The sequence below is a fragment of the Carassius auratus genome, chromosome 26, assembly GCF_003368295.1.
Source record: "Carassius auratus strain Wakin chromosome 26, ASM336829v1, whole genome shotgun sequence".
In the NCBI taxonomy this organism is placed as follows: Eukaryota; Metazoa; Chordata; class Actinopteri; order Cypriniformes; family Cyprinidae; genus Carassius; species Carassius auratus.
This window is the reverse complement of record NC_039268.1, coordinates 2,865,228-2,885,299: the sequence shown is the minus strand read 5'-3', so window position 1 is coordinate 2,885,299 and position 20,072 is coordinate 2,865,228. Positions and strand designations below refer to the sequence as shown.

The following is a 20,072-nucleotide window of genomic DNA, read 5'->3' as shown; positions in this document are numbered from 1 at the left end:
TACCTGAACAGTTATTTACCAGTTAATCACCTATTTACTATATAAATAATTTAAATACCATATATATGATATATATATATATATATATATATATATATATATATAGAAGAAATAATAATAACTATTTATTTAATGCACTTTTTTCAAAAGGAAACCCCAACATTAAACTCAGTTTTTTTTTATTTTTATCATGTATCTATTTTAAAAAAATGTAACATTGGGTGCACATACAGAAACAAGCTTATCTAAAATCTTCTGGTCACAAAAGAGGAACACAAAAGGAGAGTCCCATGAAGAATTGAGCAATCAAAGGCACGGCTATGAAATGCACACTCACAGGTTTCAGCTTGCTAGGTTTTTATAATCAAGAGATAATATTTTAGCAGGTGGGTTTACTTGAACTAGTTTTTACTTAAAACTAGGACACATCTTAAAAAAAAAAGTCATATTAACTGAACTAAGTTAAATTGAACTACATAATAAACCTTTCAAGTTCCCATTTTGCATAAAAAATGGGAAAATTGACATTAAGAGTCAGACAAACAGTCAAAAGAAAGAAAAAACTAGCTTTCAGCTTATTAAAATAATCTTTACAAATAAAATAAACCCCATACAGAACTATGTAATGTAAACCACAAGAGAAAAAAGCAAGTGTAAAGCCCTATTTGTCCTTACAAGTCTTTATATTTAGCTGCCCATTAGTGTATTGAGATATGTGATTGGCCGGATCGTTGGCCTCCCACAGCTTCTGGAACTCCTGCTGATAGGGCCCCACGAGCTCCGGCTCCTCCGTGACCATGACGTTTTCTTTGTTGCTCTGGACTGCAGTTAGGGTCCAGTTGAGGGAGCCAGTGATCAATTTCCTGCTGTCCACCAATGCAAACTTATGGTGCATATGAACAGCTGAGCTCATCTCGTGCCTCACACAGATGCCTGTAACAGAGGTCAAAAACTGATCGGAAATTATCAATTAGCACCAAATCCTCTTGCAAATTAACAACATCTGTCAAACCCATCATGTGTGAATCATCTAGATCCCTTAAGTCTGCGCTAATGCATCATCACAGTCCAGAGTAGCTGGGTGTAACAGCTTGCAAAAGTTACAGCAGTGTGTACTGAAATAACATGGGTTGAGCCAGACAGAACATGTGTGAGCTGTAAGAATGACAGTTTTTACTGCCTGCAACAGTCGTGCAAGTTCTGACTATAAACCATTTCATACTGCATACCACAGAGTTGTGAGGACAGGCCCATGCTAAATATAATAAGGTTATGAAGTCAGTAAAAACCTTGAAAAATGAGGGAATTGTTTTTCTTTTTTAAATTATATATATATATATATATATATATATATATACATATATGATGAGATATATATATGGATGTCAAAAAACAAAAACAAATTTCAAATATTTGTTCAAAACAATTCAAAATAAAATAATTCAAAATAAAAATCCACATTCGAATGCAAAAACGTTATACTACTGAAAAGAAATTCTTTCTGATGTGATTTGAAATTTGAAAAGGGACAAAAAGGTTTGCCAAAAGGCAGATTTGAACCTGGGTTGATCGCGTCAAAATGAGAATGACCCACGTTTTACCATCTGCACCACTAGAGCTGACAGCTGTTGACTGTCTTTTGTAATCTTGACTCGCCCAATCACACGTTGGTGGGCAGAATTAGTGTAAATAGCCTCTGCCAACAAGACAGGCTATTTGCACTTTAAATTGCAATAATATTTGACAAAATAACAGGGTTTTTTCTGTATTTTTGCTAAAATAAATACAGTCTTGATGAGCACAAGAAACGTAACATAAAAAAACAATATATAAAAATCTTACTGATCCAAAACTTTTGATTGGTATTGTACACATACATACATATATACACACAATGGTGGCCAAAATGATTAGAAGAATTAATACATTTCCAAAGATTAATTTTGCCATTAACTGTAATAATCGACTGAGATTTTTGTCTGACGAAAGCCAGTGCTGCACACAGAGATGTGATCTAATCATCATCATCATCATCATCATCATCATCAGTCTGTCTGGAGGGACATGTAGAAACAGAACAAACTGAGACAGACTCAATCCAGAAAAACTGTGGCAACGTCTCCAAGATGCTTTAAAGAGCCACACAGATGGGAAATCAAAAATTACCTGTATTACAGTGTATGATGTAGCTGTCCATCAGTGTAAACAATGTGCAAAGTAATTAAACCAAAAAGTACACAATTTATAAAGTTATTGGCTTCTAAAGTAAGGAGTCGACTCTGAATCGCTGAAACGAGTCGTTATAGATTTCAAATCTTTTGCCCATCTCTATGTACGTCACTAGGAACACTTTGCATAATAATCTCCGCCTACCGTCTTGGGAGAAACGGAACTCTGACCTGCCCCACCCCCCCACACAGACGCTCTGGTTGGTGTGAGAGCATCATGTCGAGGAGACAGTGTGTTTTTAATTGTAAAGGCAAGTTTGTTTTATTTTCACTGCCAAATAATGAAGATCAGAAGAACCAATGGCTAAAATTCATTTTTACCACAATACCAGAGCAGTACAACAAATCCCTTTTGTTGTGTTCACAACATTTCACTGATGACTGCTTTTCTAATCTCGGTAAGTACAAGGCGGGATTTTCAAAGCGCTTGGCCATAAAAGAGGGTTCATTACCAACTTTATTTAGAACAACGAGCATCTCCGAATCACAACGCGAAGTATGATTATGAAGTTATGTGTTTGTTTTCTCCCGAGCGTCTTATCAGTATGTGTGCTGTCTGCAGCCTTTGTCTGTGCTGATCTTCATTTACAAACACGTTGTTAAAATGAAGTGTAACAAGTGCTGCTAACAGATATTATGTGATAAAGTAATCCATATGAAAACAACGCGATGTCCGTTTTTCACGTCTCCCTTTATATCTAATGTGACTACGGTCCCGCGCTGAACGCGCTATCCAGATTCAAACTGAGGCGCGCGGCTTGAATACGCACACACAGAAGAAAAAGCAGCGAGACTGTTCAAGTTTTTTATTTTACTGTTTGCTTCGCGATGAGAGGAATAAGATATAATTCACCCCAAAAAGATGCTAACGCATTGTTTACCATGAAGTTGTGTGCAGAAAAACCCATCAAAAGTGACTATGTTAGTTGACCAATCAGAACACAGTATGCTACCGAAAGGTGGGGTTTAAGGAAACTGAATCTTTTGAACAGCTTCGCGCGAACCGTTTGGGGATCTCTGAGAATTGAGGTAATTTTAAAATGATATTTTGACAAAATGACAATGTTTTTTAACCTTGGATGGATTTAAACCTATTGTACAGGACTTATAAACAGTGATAGGAAGCTTAGAATTTTCATCTTACTGGCTCTTTAAGAAACCTACCTGCAAACTGAGACAGACTAAAATGTTTGGAAATGTAAGCTGCTATTTCCTACTGACACACTACAGCAAAACATGGAACTAATTGACTTAAACCCATTTCACCCAACCCATTTATTCAACAACACACCTGCCTTACGGAGGGCACCGATCTGAGATCCAGTGATGGTCATGTAGTCTCTGTCTGTAACCACTCTCACAACGACTCCCCGTTTGTGCAGCAGGAGAATCGCCCTGCTCAGCTCCATGTGAGAGAAGGAGAACACGCACAGGTCCAGTGACACACGAGCGGAGAGGAGATGAACGAGGAGCCTGGAGAAGGATGTCTCAACCCCATGGGGAAGCGGACATGCACTGAGGGTGGAGAGAAAAATAAGTAGTTTTCCATATTATTGCATATAGAAGGTCCTTGCACACAGAGTCTGAAATTTTAATATGCGTTTTTTCGTATTCATCATCATTTCCTATCAAAATGCTTTGCTACGGATGCGAAAACGCAGAAAATCTAACCTAATCCAATTTTTTATTTTATGATGGAAAATTTCGGAGGCAGTGTGTAAACCTGAGGTCGTATTTATTTTTAACATGCATAAATTTCAGATGAGAATTTCAGACTCAGTGTGCAAGGACCTTCAGATTAGAAAAAGCTGATCAAACTACCAGGGGAAATGTTTATGGCGTATGAAGAGGTGCTCAACGCAGACTTGAGGTGAAGGGAAGAACAGAACTTCTTTCAGGGGTCCGCGAGAGTCTCTCAGACGCCGCTTCAGCCAGTTTAGCCACTCCACCCCCAGAACGAAAGATACGGCTCCCAGCCCCAACACCTTCATCAGCTCTTTACATGACATCTGAGAAACAGAGAGAACGGATTAGAAAGTGAAGCAGCGTTATATTACATTTATGAACAATAAAAAAAGAGACCATACATTCCTGAAGTTGAACATTTTGTTCTATGGTTCCATTAACCACAATTGGGATCACAAACTGTCATCCAGTCGTTTTCGCAAATCAGGCCATTGTCAAAGCCAACAGGTCCTGTATTGACGGAGCCCGCCCACAGAAATGTTATTAATTTGATCCATGTTGCAAATTATTGCTCAGGTACTAACTTTTCCAAATCTGCAGTCAAATGCTTTTTTATAATTACCACTAAATTGTATTCCAGTTTCAGTTAACATTCGTCTTACTCCTTGGTTGCAGTCGTTTATATTCAAAGGTAACTTACACAACTTACAACACAGTTATGTGGGAAATCGGTAGACAGGCACGATTTTAGTTTATATAACAAAAACAAGCCTACTTTACAACTGCAACATATAAAGTACAGGCTATTAATGTTCCCTGTTTGATTAAAGCAAATAATAATATTAATAAAAATACGTTTCTGCAGAATGGCGTGATTGACCAATGAGAAGCAAGCATTCCAGAGCGTTAGCACTTTGAAACGTTAGCATAATGTAATTGATTATATTTACACATCTATCCTAATCTCCGAAATCATAAATCATGGTTATTACATAAAAACGGAAATATATGACGACTGAATGTATGAACAGTGTGGTTTTATGTGTAATTTGTACATTTTTGACAACACAGCGTTTCAGAAAAGTGACTGATATAACAAATTAAACTTATACTTATTTGTAATTCACCCAGGTGCGTATTTTGTTACGAAACGCTTTTTATAGAACAAAATGTGTGAATGTTTTGATATAATACCTGTTGAGACATGTCTGCCAAACTCAGGTGACAATTAAAAGCACGTGCCACGCGCATGTCCTGTTCAAGAAGAATCACTCTTATGATTCGAATCTTTTCAAAGAACCGATTGAAAACGTTCGAATCGGCCAGATAGTTTCTCCAATAAAACAATTTTCAGACTCACTTCTTTCAATCACGTCCGATTTATGTTTAGTGGGCGTCTGGAGTGAAAGTAGGATTTAATGGATGGGTCGAAAACTCGAAATATAATAAACATACTGTAATTAGTTTATGGTATGAAAGTTTTATCAAAGCGTTGGTTTGAATAAAACTGCATTTTAGTGCAAAGAGCAAAAAGTTTTCAAGAAATGTAAATCATTTTTTGTTGTGGTACTTAAATTAGCTGCATTTAGTTTCTATTTTATATTATTAATATTTATAGGCACAAAAACGGCTATATATGCTCACACCATTGACTGTATAAAACTGATTTTTAAAGGAAGGACAGGTTTGTTTCCTTCTTTCAGAGACGTTTAGTTTAGATGTTGGGTGAGTGTGTCAGTGGCTCCCCCTGCTGGTAGAGATTTGTGATAGCAACAGATTCACATTTAAAAAATAAAAAAGAGAGTGCACTTTAGTTTGGTCAGTGTTTATTATCCGCAATAAAATATATTGTTTTATATTCAGAATGCAATACTGAACAATTCAAGAGAAGTTTGAAGAAAAATGCAAGAAATTACCATGGTTCTACTATTTATTTATTTATTTATTTTTGACAGTGTATCATATGGACATGGGACTATGGTAATTCCACTGTAGGCTATTCTTTGAAGAACCTTGGTGCCATTGTCCAATATAATCATTCAGTATTATGGTAAAATCACCATACAATCACTGTTCATAATACTTTCAATAGATTTTGCAAGGATATAGGCCTAGGACTAGCACCAAGGCAATTAAGGATTTTTTGCAACAATTAAAATGATAATAGTAATGAAATAGTGACAAACAATAATTATATATGTGCAGCCACCAATACATTTTGTGTTTCTTGCTGCATTTCAAACATTTCAAACATTAAGCAATCATATGCAAGCAGAGGCTGAAAAGCTCCAAAGTGTAAAATGCGCAAATTGCAACACTTACTCAATACTTACACAATGCATATTCTGAACATTCATCTATTTTTTTAAATATTTTTTTTTTGTTTAATGACCCTACATAATATATTAACCACTGATGGCAAGGAACCAAATGTAGGAGACAGGGTCTTGTCCCTATTCCACTTCAGACAAATAACATAACCATTTTATGCTTTCATTACATTTGTGTAGATATATTTATCGTTGTCCCCACATATAGACTCTAACTGATGATTTTTGCTTCATGTTTAATTTAGTAACTTCTGATATTTCTTTGTAACTTCTGATATTCTGAGACTTAAGACCAATTGCATAAAATTTTGAGGAAATTAAAGGCAAAGGTTAATATATAACTATGACTGACTCATAATGAAGCACCTAAACCAGTCGATTTGGAGTTTTTGTGTGGTGATCACCTTTAAACTAACCAAAGAGCAGCTTAATTGATTCTCTAATTAAGCAGTGAATGCCTATAATTCATTAGCCACATAAAGATGATTATTTGTTTTAGTTAAGCTGGTCTGGGATCAGGAGAAAAGGACATCATCTACCAATGCTGAATACCAGAGAGTAAGTGTATTAATGAACAAAATCAATGGCGTCTTGTTCAGTAGGCTTGGCGCAGTATTTGTGGTCGTACACTAGACGTGAGCCTCCCATCGGGGTGAGGCCGCTCTGAGACGCCATTTTATTGGTTCCCATCTGCAGAGACACAGTTGTAGAGTCCACAGGGTCTAGATTCACGTTCTTTTCTGTCACCTGTCTCGCCGTGCCAAGAGCAAACATTCCAGCCTACAGCAAGACAAAGACAAAGTCAAAGTTAAAAATAGTTGTAACAGTTTTGGAATTTTTAGGGCTTTTTTAAATTTTCTAACTTCCTAAAATGTTCAGTATTTTTTCAGTAGCATGGAGTTTAATGTAAGTGTTTTACTGTAATCAGTAATCAAACCACACATGCTCCATTTTGCTATTATGAGTGTTGATATAAATAATAATGCAGCGTGTGGTCTCACCATGCTGGCACATTTGTTGGTGCCCATTTGGAGGTTTATAGTGGATCGATCCGCTGGTTTCTCCATGCCTATATTGGGATCATAGAGATGGCGCCTGGTTCCATAGGAGGTCATGCCCTTTTGGCTTGCAAATTTGTTGGAGCCCATCTGTGAATTCACATGAAATGTATTTTATATACTGTTCAAATGGGCACATTAAACTGATCAAAAGTAACAGTAAACACGTCTGTAATGTTACAAAAATATTCTGTTTCCAATAAATATATCACAGTTTTCTGGCAAAAAAAAAAGTAAAAAATGAAGCAGCACAACTGTTTTCAATATAATAATATAAAATGTTTGTTGAACAGCAAATCAGCATATTAGAATGAATTCTCAAGGATCACGTGACACTGAAAACAAATGCTTGACATTTAGCTTTGCATGACAGGAATACATTACATTTTAAAATATATTTAAACGAGAAAACATTTATTTTTAATTGCAATAATATTTCACCATTTTCCTGTATTTACTTGTTTCAAAAACACTAATAAAGTCTAATCTCACACGTTTAATCAGTAGTATTTTTTAGCTACAGTAAAAGAAACACTGAATGTGTTTTACATTCAAATCAAATCCAAAGTGTAGTATATTACATACTCTTGACTCCTTCCTATTTCTGCGTGACAAGGTTTTCTATTACTCAAAATATTTTCTGTTGTTTCCTGTTGCATTGATATTTCTCACTGATGCATATAATGTCAAGTGTTTGTCATGTGACCTGCTGGCTGATAATGCTATCCCCTGCTTTCATCTTGTCAGGATTGAATTTCCTTAGTTTTTTTGCTGCATACTTCACACCGATGTCACTTTTTGTGTAGAAGCCTTTAGTCTTCGCCTGGTTGGAGAGAGAACATGAAAAAAAAGACATTACAGAAAAACATGACACATAATATCTTTGGTTGTATTCACAGGTTGTGTAAGCTGCATATTAAAGAGTTTTATCATTTTTTTTCTTACCACTCCAGCCAATGTAACGAGGGAACACTGGACCTGGGTGTGGTTCATGTCCTCGAAAAGATCATTGGCCTCAAAGATGTCATGTGGTTTCAGGCCGTATTCACCGATGGCTCGAATAAAGTGAGTGATGTTCTCTAACTAAGAGAGATTGAAGGAATAGGTATGAAGTTAGTAATGGATACATTGCTATATTTCTCTGAAATATGCCTTGTAACAAAAATATCACTATGCCATGTTCATTGTAGGTCAATGCCACAGTTTAAGTACTTTAAACAGATTGGAGTTAATGAGGTAAAATAGTCCATTCATTAGAAGAGTTTGACTCTTGAGCTGCATTCCTTTTTCACGCAAACTACTTTAAATTGCTTGCTTGTTTTATCTTCTGTAACTATTTGCACTTTAAATCAATAACCACTTGACAGTGCCAAAGAAAAGTCAGTCTGTGTCAGGCTTTTAATCAAGTGGTTTAATCCTAACGGCGCTTAGAGCTAAATTCTGTAACCATCTACATTCTCTGCATTTCTCAGCACATACAGTGGCATCTAGTGCATGTACTAATCACATAATGTTTGTAAAACATCATTGCATTCTTAAAATGGCAAAAATGTGAAGTGACGTCCAAGTTGTCACCACTATGCGCACAAATTTGAGCAAGCATGAGTGACGTCTCAAACTTCAAACATTGCTGACAGCCTATACACACTACCTTGTGCCAGTTCAGGGTCGCATCATTGACCTTTGGAACGGATCCAGGTTGCAGTTTGTTGATCAGCCTAGTGATCAAAAACACAAGAGCAATTACACTAAGCTCAAAATTGTTTTGACTGCAAGTTTTTGTGTGTATTATCCTTCAGTTTTAATACTTTATAACCTTTGGCTTATTTCTACTTTTTACTAGCTTATCACTTTTGATTATTAATATGTAAATTGTCTCAATTATGAATTATTTTGTGTGTGTGTGTGTTTACTGTCCCTAAATAAGCATTAATTGGTTGTTTGGTAACATACCAAGTCACTTGTGTAAAGTAATGTATTTTTATTTCTGATTGAGTCTTTGCTGGTTAAATGGTTATTAACTGTCTTCCATTGGTGCAACTCACTCGCACAGGATCACGCCATCCTTCAGTCCCTCCATGAAGTTGTCAGGAACCGTTCGACCTGTGACCTCATGGATCCAGATCCTCAGGGCCTCCTCCGTCTGAGGGTCATACTTCTGTGCCAGCTGTGATGTAAAATGTTATTTTTCCCCCCACATAATTTACATTGTAATTCACATTTACACACATTGCTGTATACTAAAACTTTAACGTTATGTAGATGCAAGCTGTTTGCTAACAACTGCAGAAAACTGTTAGACCTTTAGAATTTTGCTTGTATCTTACTGTATCCATTTATTTTTATTGTTGTAAATTTAGCACAGTGTGTCTCGGTTCTAGCCTCTGGAAGTAAATTCAAGCATGAACACGATGGATATTTGCACAAGCTTCCTGTTTTGTATGTTCACAATCATAATTACATTTCTCATAGCAATGATGATACATGAACCCATAATTCCTAAAAACAATTATCATCTAAATTAAGTACTAAAGTATGATATATATTATAGTTATACACTAATTTGGTGTATATTTCATTGATGTCAGTAAACAGATATCATCCCTAAAGTTTCATTAAATGTTCATTGTTCACAGCATGTAATGCAAAAATATTTTTTATGAAAGATATATAATAGCAAAAATAAGAGTTTTTTTGACAAATGTTTTGGAAATTTAGCTGTTTAGTAACTAATACCACAATGGAAGTTTTTTTTTTTTTTTCATTTATCTCAAAGTTTGCATAAGGTTTTAAACTTTAACTTAGTTCATGTTACTTTTATGAATGCATTCCAATATTTTAACTGGATGTAAGTGTGAAAACTGGTTTTTTGATGAGGAAATGCATCATTGGAATTCCACTGTGGCACAGAATTGCCATAGGGCAAAGCTGTTGAGCAAAGTTGCTAAACAACAACATCTATTATACTTTGGTATGCAGTCAGGCCTTGCAAGTTTATTGCATTTGTATTATAAAGTGCACATACCTTATTCCTGACATCAGCCGAGAGTCCAAATGTGGGTCCTTTGCTGAACTGGGTGCTCATGGTCTCTCAAATTGAGTTTTGTTGATGCTCCTGTGATCCGTATGTATTCACTCTTGAGCTGCGGCCAAGGAGTTCTGTTCTGATCTCTCTCCATCTTTTAAATGCCCCTCTGTCTGTTTGTTATACTGTACAAGTCTGCCCCTCATTGGCTAAGAACTCTTGGCCACCTGACCAATCGTGAGCATGAAAGTACTGCTGGCATGCATGGGTCAAATGAGCTCTAATGGAATAGTTTAACAAAAATGAAAATTCCAAACGACATACGTTTTCTTCTCTGCATTTGGTTCAATTCAAAATAGCTAAAGTAATAATAGTAAATTATTACTAGTGTTATAGTAAGGGTAATCATAAATTAAGCAGGTTGGGCAGGGAGATGATGATTGGGTGGAGAGAAAGAGAGACAGACGGAATTTGAAGACTTTATTTGGTCATGATGGTCCTACAGCTTTCATGTGTTTGCAGACATGTTTATAACAGAAAGAATCCAGTCCAAGTGAATTCTGAAATAAGTTCATCACATTATGGAGTTTCTGTAACTGCATATGGAAAAGGAGGAGAATGAAAAAGACTATATACTGTATACTGTATATATGTGAATATGAATTTGGTGGGTTACGTTGCATACTTTTATAATACATTTACCATAAAGGACATGTAGGAAACACTGGATGAATGGATGACAAATAACGAGCGATGTGTAGATAGGTGGACGGATGGATGGACGGATGGATGACAAATAGCGAGCGATGTGTAGCTAGGTGGACGGATGGATGGACGGATGGATGACAAATAGCGAGCAATGTGTAGATAGGTGGACGGATGGATGAAAAACAGCGATGGATGGATGGAAAGATAGATAGGTGGATGGATGGATGGATGGATGACAATAAATGGATGGAAGGATGATAAATAGCGATGGATGGATAGATGGTTGGAAGGACAGACAGATGAATGGATGGATGGAAGTATGGAAGTTGCAATGAACAAAGAAGTGGCTCGTTCACAATATTCTAAGGAATGCACTCCAATTAATTTCAAGTTTGGCGAGTGATGTTTAAAACCATTTTAGGGGACGAGGCCAAGGATAGAGTGGTTATAAAACAAATTAGTGCTGCATTTCATAGATTACAATCCAAATAACATTAAGGGAATAGTTCACCCAAAATGACATTAACTGATGGACTGGAGTGGTGTGGATTATTTGTAGATTATTGTGATGTTTTTATCAGCTGTTTGGACACTCATTCTGACGGCACCCATTCACTACAGAGGATCCACTGGTGAACAAGTGAAGGAATGATAAATTCTCAAAATATTTAAATCTCTGCATTTCTCAAAATGTTACCCTTTTATATATTTTCAAGCTCCTAATTTCTTCAAGTGAGTTGAAAAATGTTACCATTTGTGCCTGTAGAAAACATAATTTCCACCAGATGGCGGCATGACCAACCTTTGCAACTAGACTAAAGGATTTTTTTTTTTTTATTCTTTTATTTTTTCAGTTCTGTGAAAAAATGGCTACCATGTCATTAGCTCTTCACTTAGCTGCCCTACACAAAATTATTCTACATTAACATTACATTTATAGCAGTTCAACAGGAGGCGCCATCACAACCATCTTGCATCTGTCCTGCAAAACACAAAGCTGTCAACGACTGGACCACACAGCCTACTGTATCATGACATCCCATAATTTCAAAAACAAGCACGGTATGGATACAAGCATGATGCTTTCACTATTTCTGCAGTATGCTCTGTATTAAGCAATAGCCTAGCATTCTTTCTGAAATATAAAAAAAGAGACAGAGACTTTAGATCAGATCTGTGCCATGCATTCATCACAGTTATTTAGCACGAACAGTATTTTCCAGATTTTCCAAGTAAGCAATGAATCATTTACGCTGGATGAGTCGAACAGTTCACACTGCTGGGGTTCACCTGAGGACTCCATAAATGGTCTGTGACAACTAAAGAGCATCCAGTACAATTAATTTCTTCGGCTTTTACATTTTAAATACTACAGGGTTTCTTACCTACACCATCCTGTAACATATGGTTATAATCAGCAGAAGACCGGGATGAATAATGGTAAAATATTGTGTAATCCTGCTGTGGTTTTGAAGCAGGTTTAGACCAGTGACAGAATGTTGCCCAGCAGCTCCAAGAATCCAGACTTGATGTTAAGCATTACCAGGTACTTGTCATCCAGACAGGAAAAACGGTTTGAGTCTGAAACTTTAATTTACTTATCCAAAAACAATTTTTAACAATAGACAAAGCTAATGGCACGAGACATCAGGAATCTAAAGTCAACTGTATAGTGATCCAGATATTCTGCTCAATTTGGGCTACACATCCTTGACTGCCATGTGGAAAGGGAGACATACTTTCCAGCCCAGATTAATGTTTCCTGCCATGATTCTTCTTGACAGATGCCAAGGGTCACTAATGATTTGAAATTAGTCGTCTTAGACTGAAAAATAAAATAAAATAATAAAACTGAACAGATTGGCAAAGAAGCCAGTTAGGGTTTACACAATGTCTTGCCTTGAACACCAACAGTTTGGAATTGGTATATCCTTTTTAAAATGTTTTTGAAAGAAATCTCTTATGCTCATCAAGACTACATTTATTCAATTGTTTGATAATATTGTGAGATATTATTACAATTTAAAATAAGTGTTTTCTGTTTTTATATTTTTATAATGTAATTTATTCCTGTGATCTAAGCTGAATTTCACGTCTCCAGTGTCACATGATCCTTCAGAAATCATTCTAATATTCATTTTTTACACATTAATTTTGTTACATAGAAACCCAACTATTCATATTTGAAATATAATATTCTGTAACATTATAAATATCTTTATGGTCACTTCTGATCAATTTACATCCTTTCTATATATATATGTATGAATCATATATATATATGTATGTATGTATGTATGTATGTATATATATATATATATATATATATATATATATATATATATATATATATATATTAATCTTATTGACCTCAAAGTTTTAAATTTTAATATTCTTTCTGAATGAAAAATTTAAAATTCTGAAAAAAAAAAAATTATATTCCATACAAGCTCATTGATATTGAATTATGTCATATGTCGTGCATATTCATGTCATATTTAATTTACAAAGTTTCTAGATGTTTGAGAAAATTAGTGATAAAAGCTTATATTTGACATCTTTTTCTAATTGAAAGATTTTTTTTCTCTATAGAAATTATATGGTGTAGGTAATCAGTATAACACATTCAATTTCTTGTTTGGCATGCACTGTGTTTTATTGACGACATGAGCAAAACCTGATATCACGTTCTCCAGAAGTTCACCAGAGGATCATGAGCTTCGGGTCAAGGAAGAACATCTGGCGTCTGTACTAGAAAAGCACACGACCAGTGTCACTGCTTGTAAAAAGTGCATATTGCATATTGCATATTGAATGATTTTTCATTGTTTTGCACTGTTTGAAATCCTCAAACTCGGCTTATTTCATGGAATAAATTAAAAAGGCTTTCAACATGATTTCAGACTTTTTGGACCCCACTATATGTGTGTTGTCATCATCTTAACATACACTCCTTTAGGGAACCTCATCCAGAATGAATTACAGTTTACATTTGGCAATCATTATATTCCGAGGACGGTGAGCTGTGCGGGACATGTGACCCTGTTCAATACTTTATTGTCCACATAATGTCTTTCCTTTTCAGCATGTTTTCAATTATTTTGTCTCATGAAAGTATTAAAAAAATCCAGTTGTACCAATTTTCAAATTGACGATTCCAGTAACAATAAGGGCACTGTATTCATCTGAAAATGTTCAAGGAGCCAAAAGCTGAATTCATACCAACTGTTCTCTCTCATACAGAAACGAAGCAGCATAAACGTCCAGATGTGCTTATTACTGCTAAATAAATCAGTGTCATATAAGATCCCACTCACGGGCTGAGCGTCCCAAAAGCTTTCAAACTCCAATCACTGTTAAGTAGCTATAAAGATCCTAATATTGTAATTTGAGTTTGAAATAGAAGGACTGCAAATCAGCTATACCTTCACTGAAACAAAAGCCCAGCTAAGAGGGAACATTCTTAGAACGTTCTCTCAACGTTATGAACAAACGTTCTTCCAGTAACCCTAATAGAATGTTTGTTTAAAAGTTATCTGGTGTTTAAATGTTATTCAACTTTTTAACACTTTAGTTGGCAAGTATTTAAAGCATCTAGCTTTAAGCTTTTTAGAATGTTCCCATAACGTTTGCAAAATTATAAAATGGAACATTCCCTTAAAATGTTTTCGTTCAAAATATCTGTATGTTTAAAAAACAAAGAATATTCAGGAATAATGTTTTAACTTAACTTAAAACGTTCTTAGAACATCAGCTCAGTGAAAGTATGTGAAAGCATATTTTATGTTGCTATCACACATGATTTGAGTCTTATCTGGTAGTTCCTTCTTCATTTATACACACACCGCCCCCATCCCTCCCTCCAGACCACACATAAAACCATCAATATATTATTATTACCTGTTCCTCCAGCTCCGTATTGATCTGATGCCTCCATCTCCTCTCATCTATTTCCAGCGCTGTGCATCTTTTCTGTCCAGCCGTGGTGAAGACGACAATAAAACCCTGACAGTACAATTCCATTGATTTCTGTTCTGGGATCCTCTGCGCTGTGCGTGACTGTTTGCGCGTGAGTGTGTTCTGGATATTAAGTGGCCGTTAGACGTCGCAGAATATATCGCGTCATAACAGTTTATCTTCATGTATATGTATCGAGGTACTTGGATTCAGATTTAATGCGACAGATTTGATAGATGAACGTTGCATTTGTCACGTTGGTAATAAGAAGTTCGTGTGATGAATAGGTGGCCTAAAATCCTGATTCTGATTTTAAAAGCAGGAATTATGACATGGATTTATACGTTTCTGTGAGCTTTGCCTTTCAAATATTTTTCTTGTAAGTCTCAATGGTTTTCTTATTTTATTCCCTTCTGACTTCTTGGCTTCATGTTGAATTTACACAAGCATGTTATTTAGATGTGATTGATTAAATAAATTATATATTAAAATCAAAACTGGCTCACTTGATCAAAAGTTCAAAACAAGTTCAAATTGAAAAAAATAAATAAAAAGTGAGGCTGTGTTTTAGCATCTATACATTTATTTTTTTATTTTTGAGATTTTGCAGACTGACATGAAACTTTGTCAGTCATTCCTACAATCTGGACAGAACCTAAATGTGGCTGTGGCGCCGCCTAATGGTGAAAACAAACGTATAATTAGTTTAAAATAATAATAATAAGATATATTATTATTAGGGGCCAAGCACCGAAGGTGCGAGGCACCTATTGTTTCTGTTGGCGTTATTATTATTCTGCTTCTTCTTCTTCTTCTTCTTCTTCTTCCGCCGCAAGTCTATGGCAGCCCATAGAACCGATTGCGGGAAAGTTGTATAATTTGGCACACTGATAGAGGACAGTCCCAACATTAACTATAGCAAATTTGAAGTCTCTAACTCCAACTCTCTAGCGCCACCACTTGTCCAAACTTTCAATGTTTATATGCTAATAACTTTTGAACCGTAAGCCAGAAAATGGAAATTCTTTTTTCTTCTTAATCCTTGGCTTAAGCCAAGTCGAATGAATCCCGAAATTCAAAAATCGCAAGGTTTAGTTTTTTCGTTATTTTCAATTATTCGAAAAACCTACTTTTTCGAACTCGTCCTAGACGGTTAGTCCGATTGCCACGAAAACTGTCTCAGATCATCTTCAGACCAGGCCGGCAAAAAGTTATGGAATTCAAGTTGATTCGTCCAACCGTTGTCGAATGACGCGTAAACAAATTTGACGAAAAGCACGCAAAAATGCACGTGAGGCTATATCTCGGCAACGGTTTGGCATATTGAGGCCAAACTTGGTGTGTGTTATAACAAGCATGAACTGAGACGACCTGCAGTGTTTCGACACAGCGCCACCTAGTGGTCAGGAGATATGAAAAATGCATATTTTGGCTTATAACTTCTGAATGGTTTGGCCAAAAATCACACAACTGGTCTCTTTAGATTCAGTGAGTCATGTCGAGTCGAATGATATCCAATTTTCCTGTGTCGGCCATTTTAGGCGTCGGCCATTTTGAATTATATTTTAAAATGCTGTATTTTTTGAACGCAGCATCGTATCGTTTCGCAAATAATTACAAAAATATTCGGCTCCATGCCCTGAAGGTACTCAAAAAGTTTGGTGGCAGCGCCACCTTGTGGCCAATAGTTATAATGAAATATCACATAAATGCTAATAACTTTTGAATAAATTAGTCTATTAAAATTAAAATGGTCTCACTATATTCTGTGGGTCATGCCGAGAGTATTGATACCAATAATGTGAAAATTGGCCATACTTCCTGTCCGCCATTTTGCTTAATGTTGAAAACCTACTTTTTCGAACTCCTCCTAGACCGTTAGCCCAATTTTCACCAAATTTGACGTGAATCATCTTCAAACCATGCTGGCAAAAAGTTATGGATTTCGTGTCGATATACGTAACGGTTCTCATTTAGCGCATCAACGAATTTGCTGGAAGGGTGCCAAAATGCATTTGAGGCTGTATCTCTGCAACACTTTGACATATTTGCACCAAACTTTGTATGTGTCATCGCCACCTCACACTGACCATGCCACATAAATTTGGTAACAGCGCCACCTATTGGTCAAGAGTAATAAACCATTCATTAACCATGAGTAATTACACTTTTTAAAATGCTAATAACTTTTTATTGCATTAACCTATTTGAAGGAAACTGGGCTCAAAATATTCCCTGGCTTATGCCGATAACATAGATACCAAATATACCACAGTAAGCTGAACTTCCGGTCCGCCATTTTGATTTATGTTGAAAACATACTTTTTCGAACTCCTCATCAACCGTATGTCCGATTTTCACCAAATTCGAATCAAATGATCTTCAGACTATACTGATTCAAAGTTATGGATTTTGAGTCGATAGACAAAACCGTTTTCGCATACCACATCGACGAATTTGAGGCACAATGAGAAAATGACACTTGAGGCTGTATCCCTGGAATGCTTTGGCATATTGACACCAAACTTTGTGTGTGTCATTGAAAAGTCACACAGAGTACACCAAATTGATTTTATAACAGTGCCACCTATTGGTCAAGCTTGATAAGCCAAGTAATCATGCTACTAGAGGTGGTATTGTTTTTTTTGTTTTTTTTTGCCATTTCAAATACAATAATTCCAAAATTGCAGTTATTGCTCATTAATGTATTTGGTGTGATGCTTCATGCGATGCTTAGCTCCTACATTTGCCGTTGGAGTGCTTGGCCCCGTAATTGCTGCTTGCAGCTATATTTATTATTATTATTATTATTATATTTTTAACAAATCCCCACTGACCTTATGCAGTGTTATTTTAGTCTCATTTTAATCATTTTATGTTCTTTTGTAATTTATTATTTTTTGTTAAAAACTCTTTACATTTTTTTATTTATTTCCACTTAAGTTTCAGTTTGAGTTATTTTAATAACTTCAGCTGAACTTCAGTTTATTCATGCTTTTAAGTTCAATTTTTTTACTTATTTTATTTCAGGTTTATTCTTAAGTTTATTATTAATTTTCTTTTTTTTTTACATTAACAACACTGATGCTATTACCAAATCAGTTCTACTTAGCTATACAGCATTTGTTACATTGGTGTATTTTTTAAGTTTGCACACATGCACACATTTAGGAAAAACAGGTACAAAGGCTAGGATTACAAAGCTGAAAGGTAAATATTTGTACCCTATGGACATATTAGCATGTTAAAGGTACATATTAGAACTTTAAATATATAAAAACCTTTTTTTTCCTGAGAGGCTCTTATGATAAAAACGTGCACATTTCCTAAGGTGTGATTCGTATTTGAATAAAAGTGTAACTGCTGTAAATAACAGATGTTTTTTTTTTGTTTTTTTGTATGAGTTCTTGTTGTGTATTTGTCTGATGAAGTTGTAAACAATGGACTATTAAAACAACATAACAGCACAGAGATTGAGGGAAAGATGCATTTTCAGTGTGAGTCCTTTACAAACCCTAGGGAGGAGGTCCAAAAGTGACTATCCTGTTACCTTTTCTTGATCAGAGCAAAGCAGGTGGGTTTAAATTTGAGACTGGAGCAGGAGCACACACACAGAAACATACACTCAGGAGGCTGAACCCAACCATGCAACACCTGGCAGCGCTGGAGCTGACAATTCAGTGCACCTTCTATTTACTGCAGAGGAGGGATGTCAAATGCTAATCAGGTTTTGTCTGAAGCGGTCGAGTTTCTGAGCCGGCGAGCATTTAAAGCAACACTCCATTGTGCTTCAAGCCAAAACTCATTGGTATCTGTTACTTACGCTTCCTTCCATAGTCATCATCTGCTCTGTGATGTTTATGAGCCCTGAACGACGTTACTTTTCTGTCTCATTTGACTCTTGTTAGTTTAGATGCTGTCAATATCTTTTTTACTAGTAATTTGTTAGCCTTTTGTCAGCATTTTGTTTCCTAGCAGTCCGATATAAACACAGCTGCATCGTTGGGCAATAATCTGATTGTATTTTTGTGGTTTCAATAAGTGCTTTCTGGTTTTGTGCATATTATGTATCAGACAGTCAGTGAATGGACTCTGGGCAGTGTGTTTGTGTGCCATCTGAAGCTGACACTATGACTTAAGTGTATGACGGCAAACAGCTTCAGCATCTGAAAACAGGCACTGGAATGGAAAAAGAGGATGAAAAACTGTGTCATTTCACTGTGGTGATGAACTCATATGACGCATGAGACAATACTGAATTATATACAGGAACATTCATGCATAAGCTGTCTGAATACTCACTCTTTTACTTATTCACAGAGAAATCACAAACTAGGCCTGCTACAAGAAATCCGTTCAGACATTTTAAAATGCATTTACAAAAATCGGACTTTAATTTTTTAATTTACTTACCAATCACCTGTTTAGGATCAGTGCGATTTTTATAGTTTTTGTCAAAGAAGTCTCTTCTGCTTACCAGGGCTGTATCTATTTAGTTCCAAAATACAGTAATATCCCAAAATATTTTTACAATTTAAATTAAATGTTTTCAATTTGAAAATATCTTAAACTGTAATTTAATACTGCGATGCAAAGCTGAATTTTCAGCATCCAGGTGTAGTTTGTGTAAGGTGAGGGGTGTGGAGTTAAGAGGGGTTAACGGTCAGACCGATAAGATACAGCTGGCCAGCGAGAGGTACCGCTGTTTAATTCAGGAAAACACACACAGACTGACCACAGTACAGGGGATTGTGTGTCTTTAGGGAACTGAACTACTCACTCATGACCACAGAAACCTCCGGAGCCCACATTGTCCTGCCTGCTCGCTTTTTAATGAATCTGAGTAGTCTGCCTGCCTGTCTCCTGTTATCAGCTGTACCATGGCTTTCAGGCCGAAAAAAGCTTTTGATATAAGGTCAGAGGTCACGGAGAGCATACAGAAGCTTCTCCACCCCTGGTTTTGGGTCACTTCACATCAACAGAGCATTTGCAACAGAATCAGCGGACAGCATGTCTGGTTGGAGTCTCTATTGGCGCCCACTTGCATGGGTTCAGTTTAATCACTTTTCCGTCATAGTTC

General features: G+C 36.0%; 2 protein-coding genes across 2 annotated transcripts; both read right to left on the bottom strand.

Annotated features, from left to right (window-relative positions):
• Positions 1 to 226: 226 nt before the first annotated feature.
• On the bottom strand, positions 227 to 5,120 carry LOC113043943 (mitochondrial cardiolipin hydrolase-like). The gene is made up of 4 exons (XM_026203496.1): positions 5,109 to 5,120; positions 4,050 to 4,237; positions 3,520 to 3,743; positions 227 to 933 (listed from the first exon to the last, which is right to left on the bottom strand). The coding sequence occupies exons 1-4, from the start codon at positions 5,118 to 5,120 to the stop codon at positions 662 to 664; spliced, it is 696 nt and encodes a 231-aa protein (XP_026059281.1). The 3' UTR covers positions 227 to 661.
• A 1,472-nt stretch (positions 5,121 to 6,592) lies between these two features.
• Positions 6,593 to 10,432, bottom strand: LOC113044753 (calponin-1-like). Its single transcript, XM_026204928.1, has 7 exons — positions 10,328 to 10,432; positions 9,348 to 9,469; positions 8,954 to 9,020; positions 8,248 to 8,385; positions 8,009 to 8,125; positions 7,246 to 7,392; positions 6,593 to 7,024 (listed from the first exon to the last, which is right to left on the bottom strand). The coding sequence occupies exons 1-7, from the start codon at positions 10,385 to 10,387 to the stop codon at positions 6,812 to 6,814; spliced, it is 864 nt and encodes a 287-aa protein (XP_026060713.1). The 5' UTR covers positions 10,388 to 10,432; the 3' UTR covers positions 6,593 to 6,811.
• Positions 10,433 to 20,072: the final 9,640 nt, after the last annotated feature.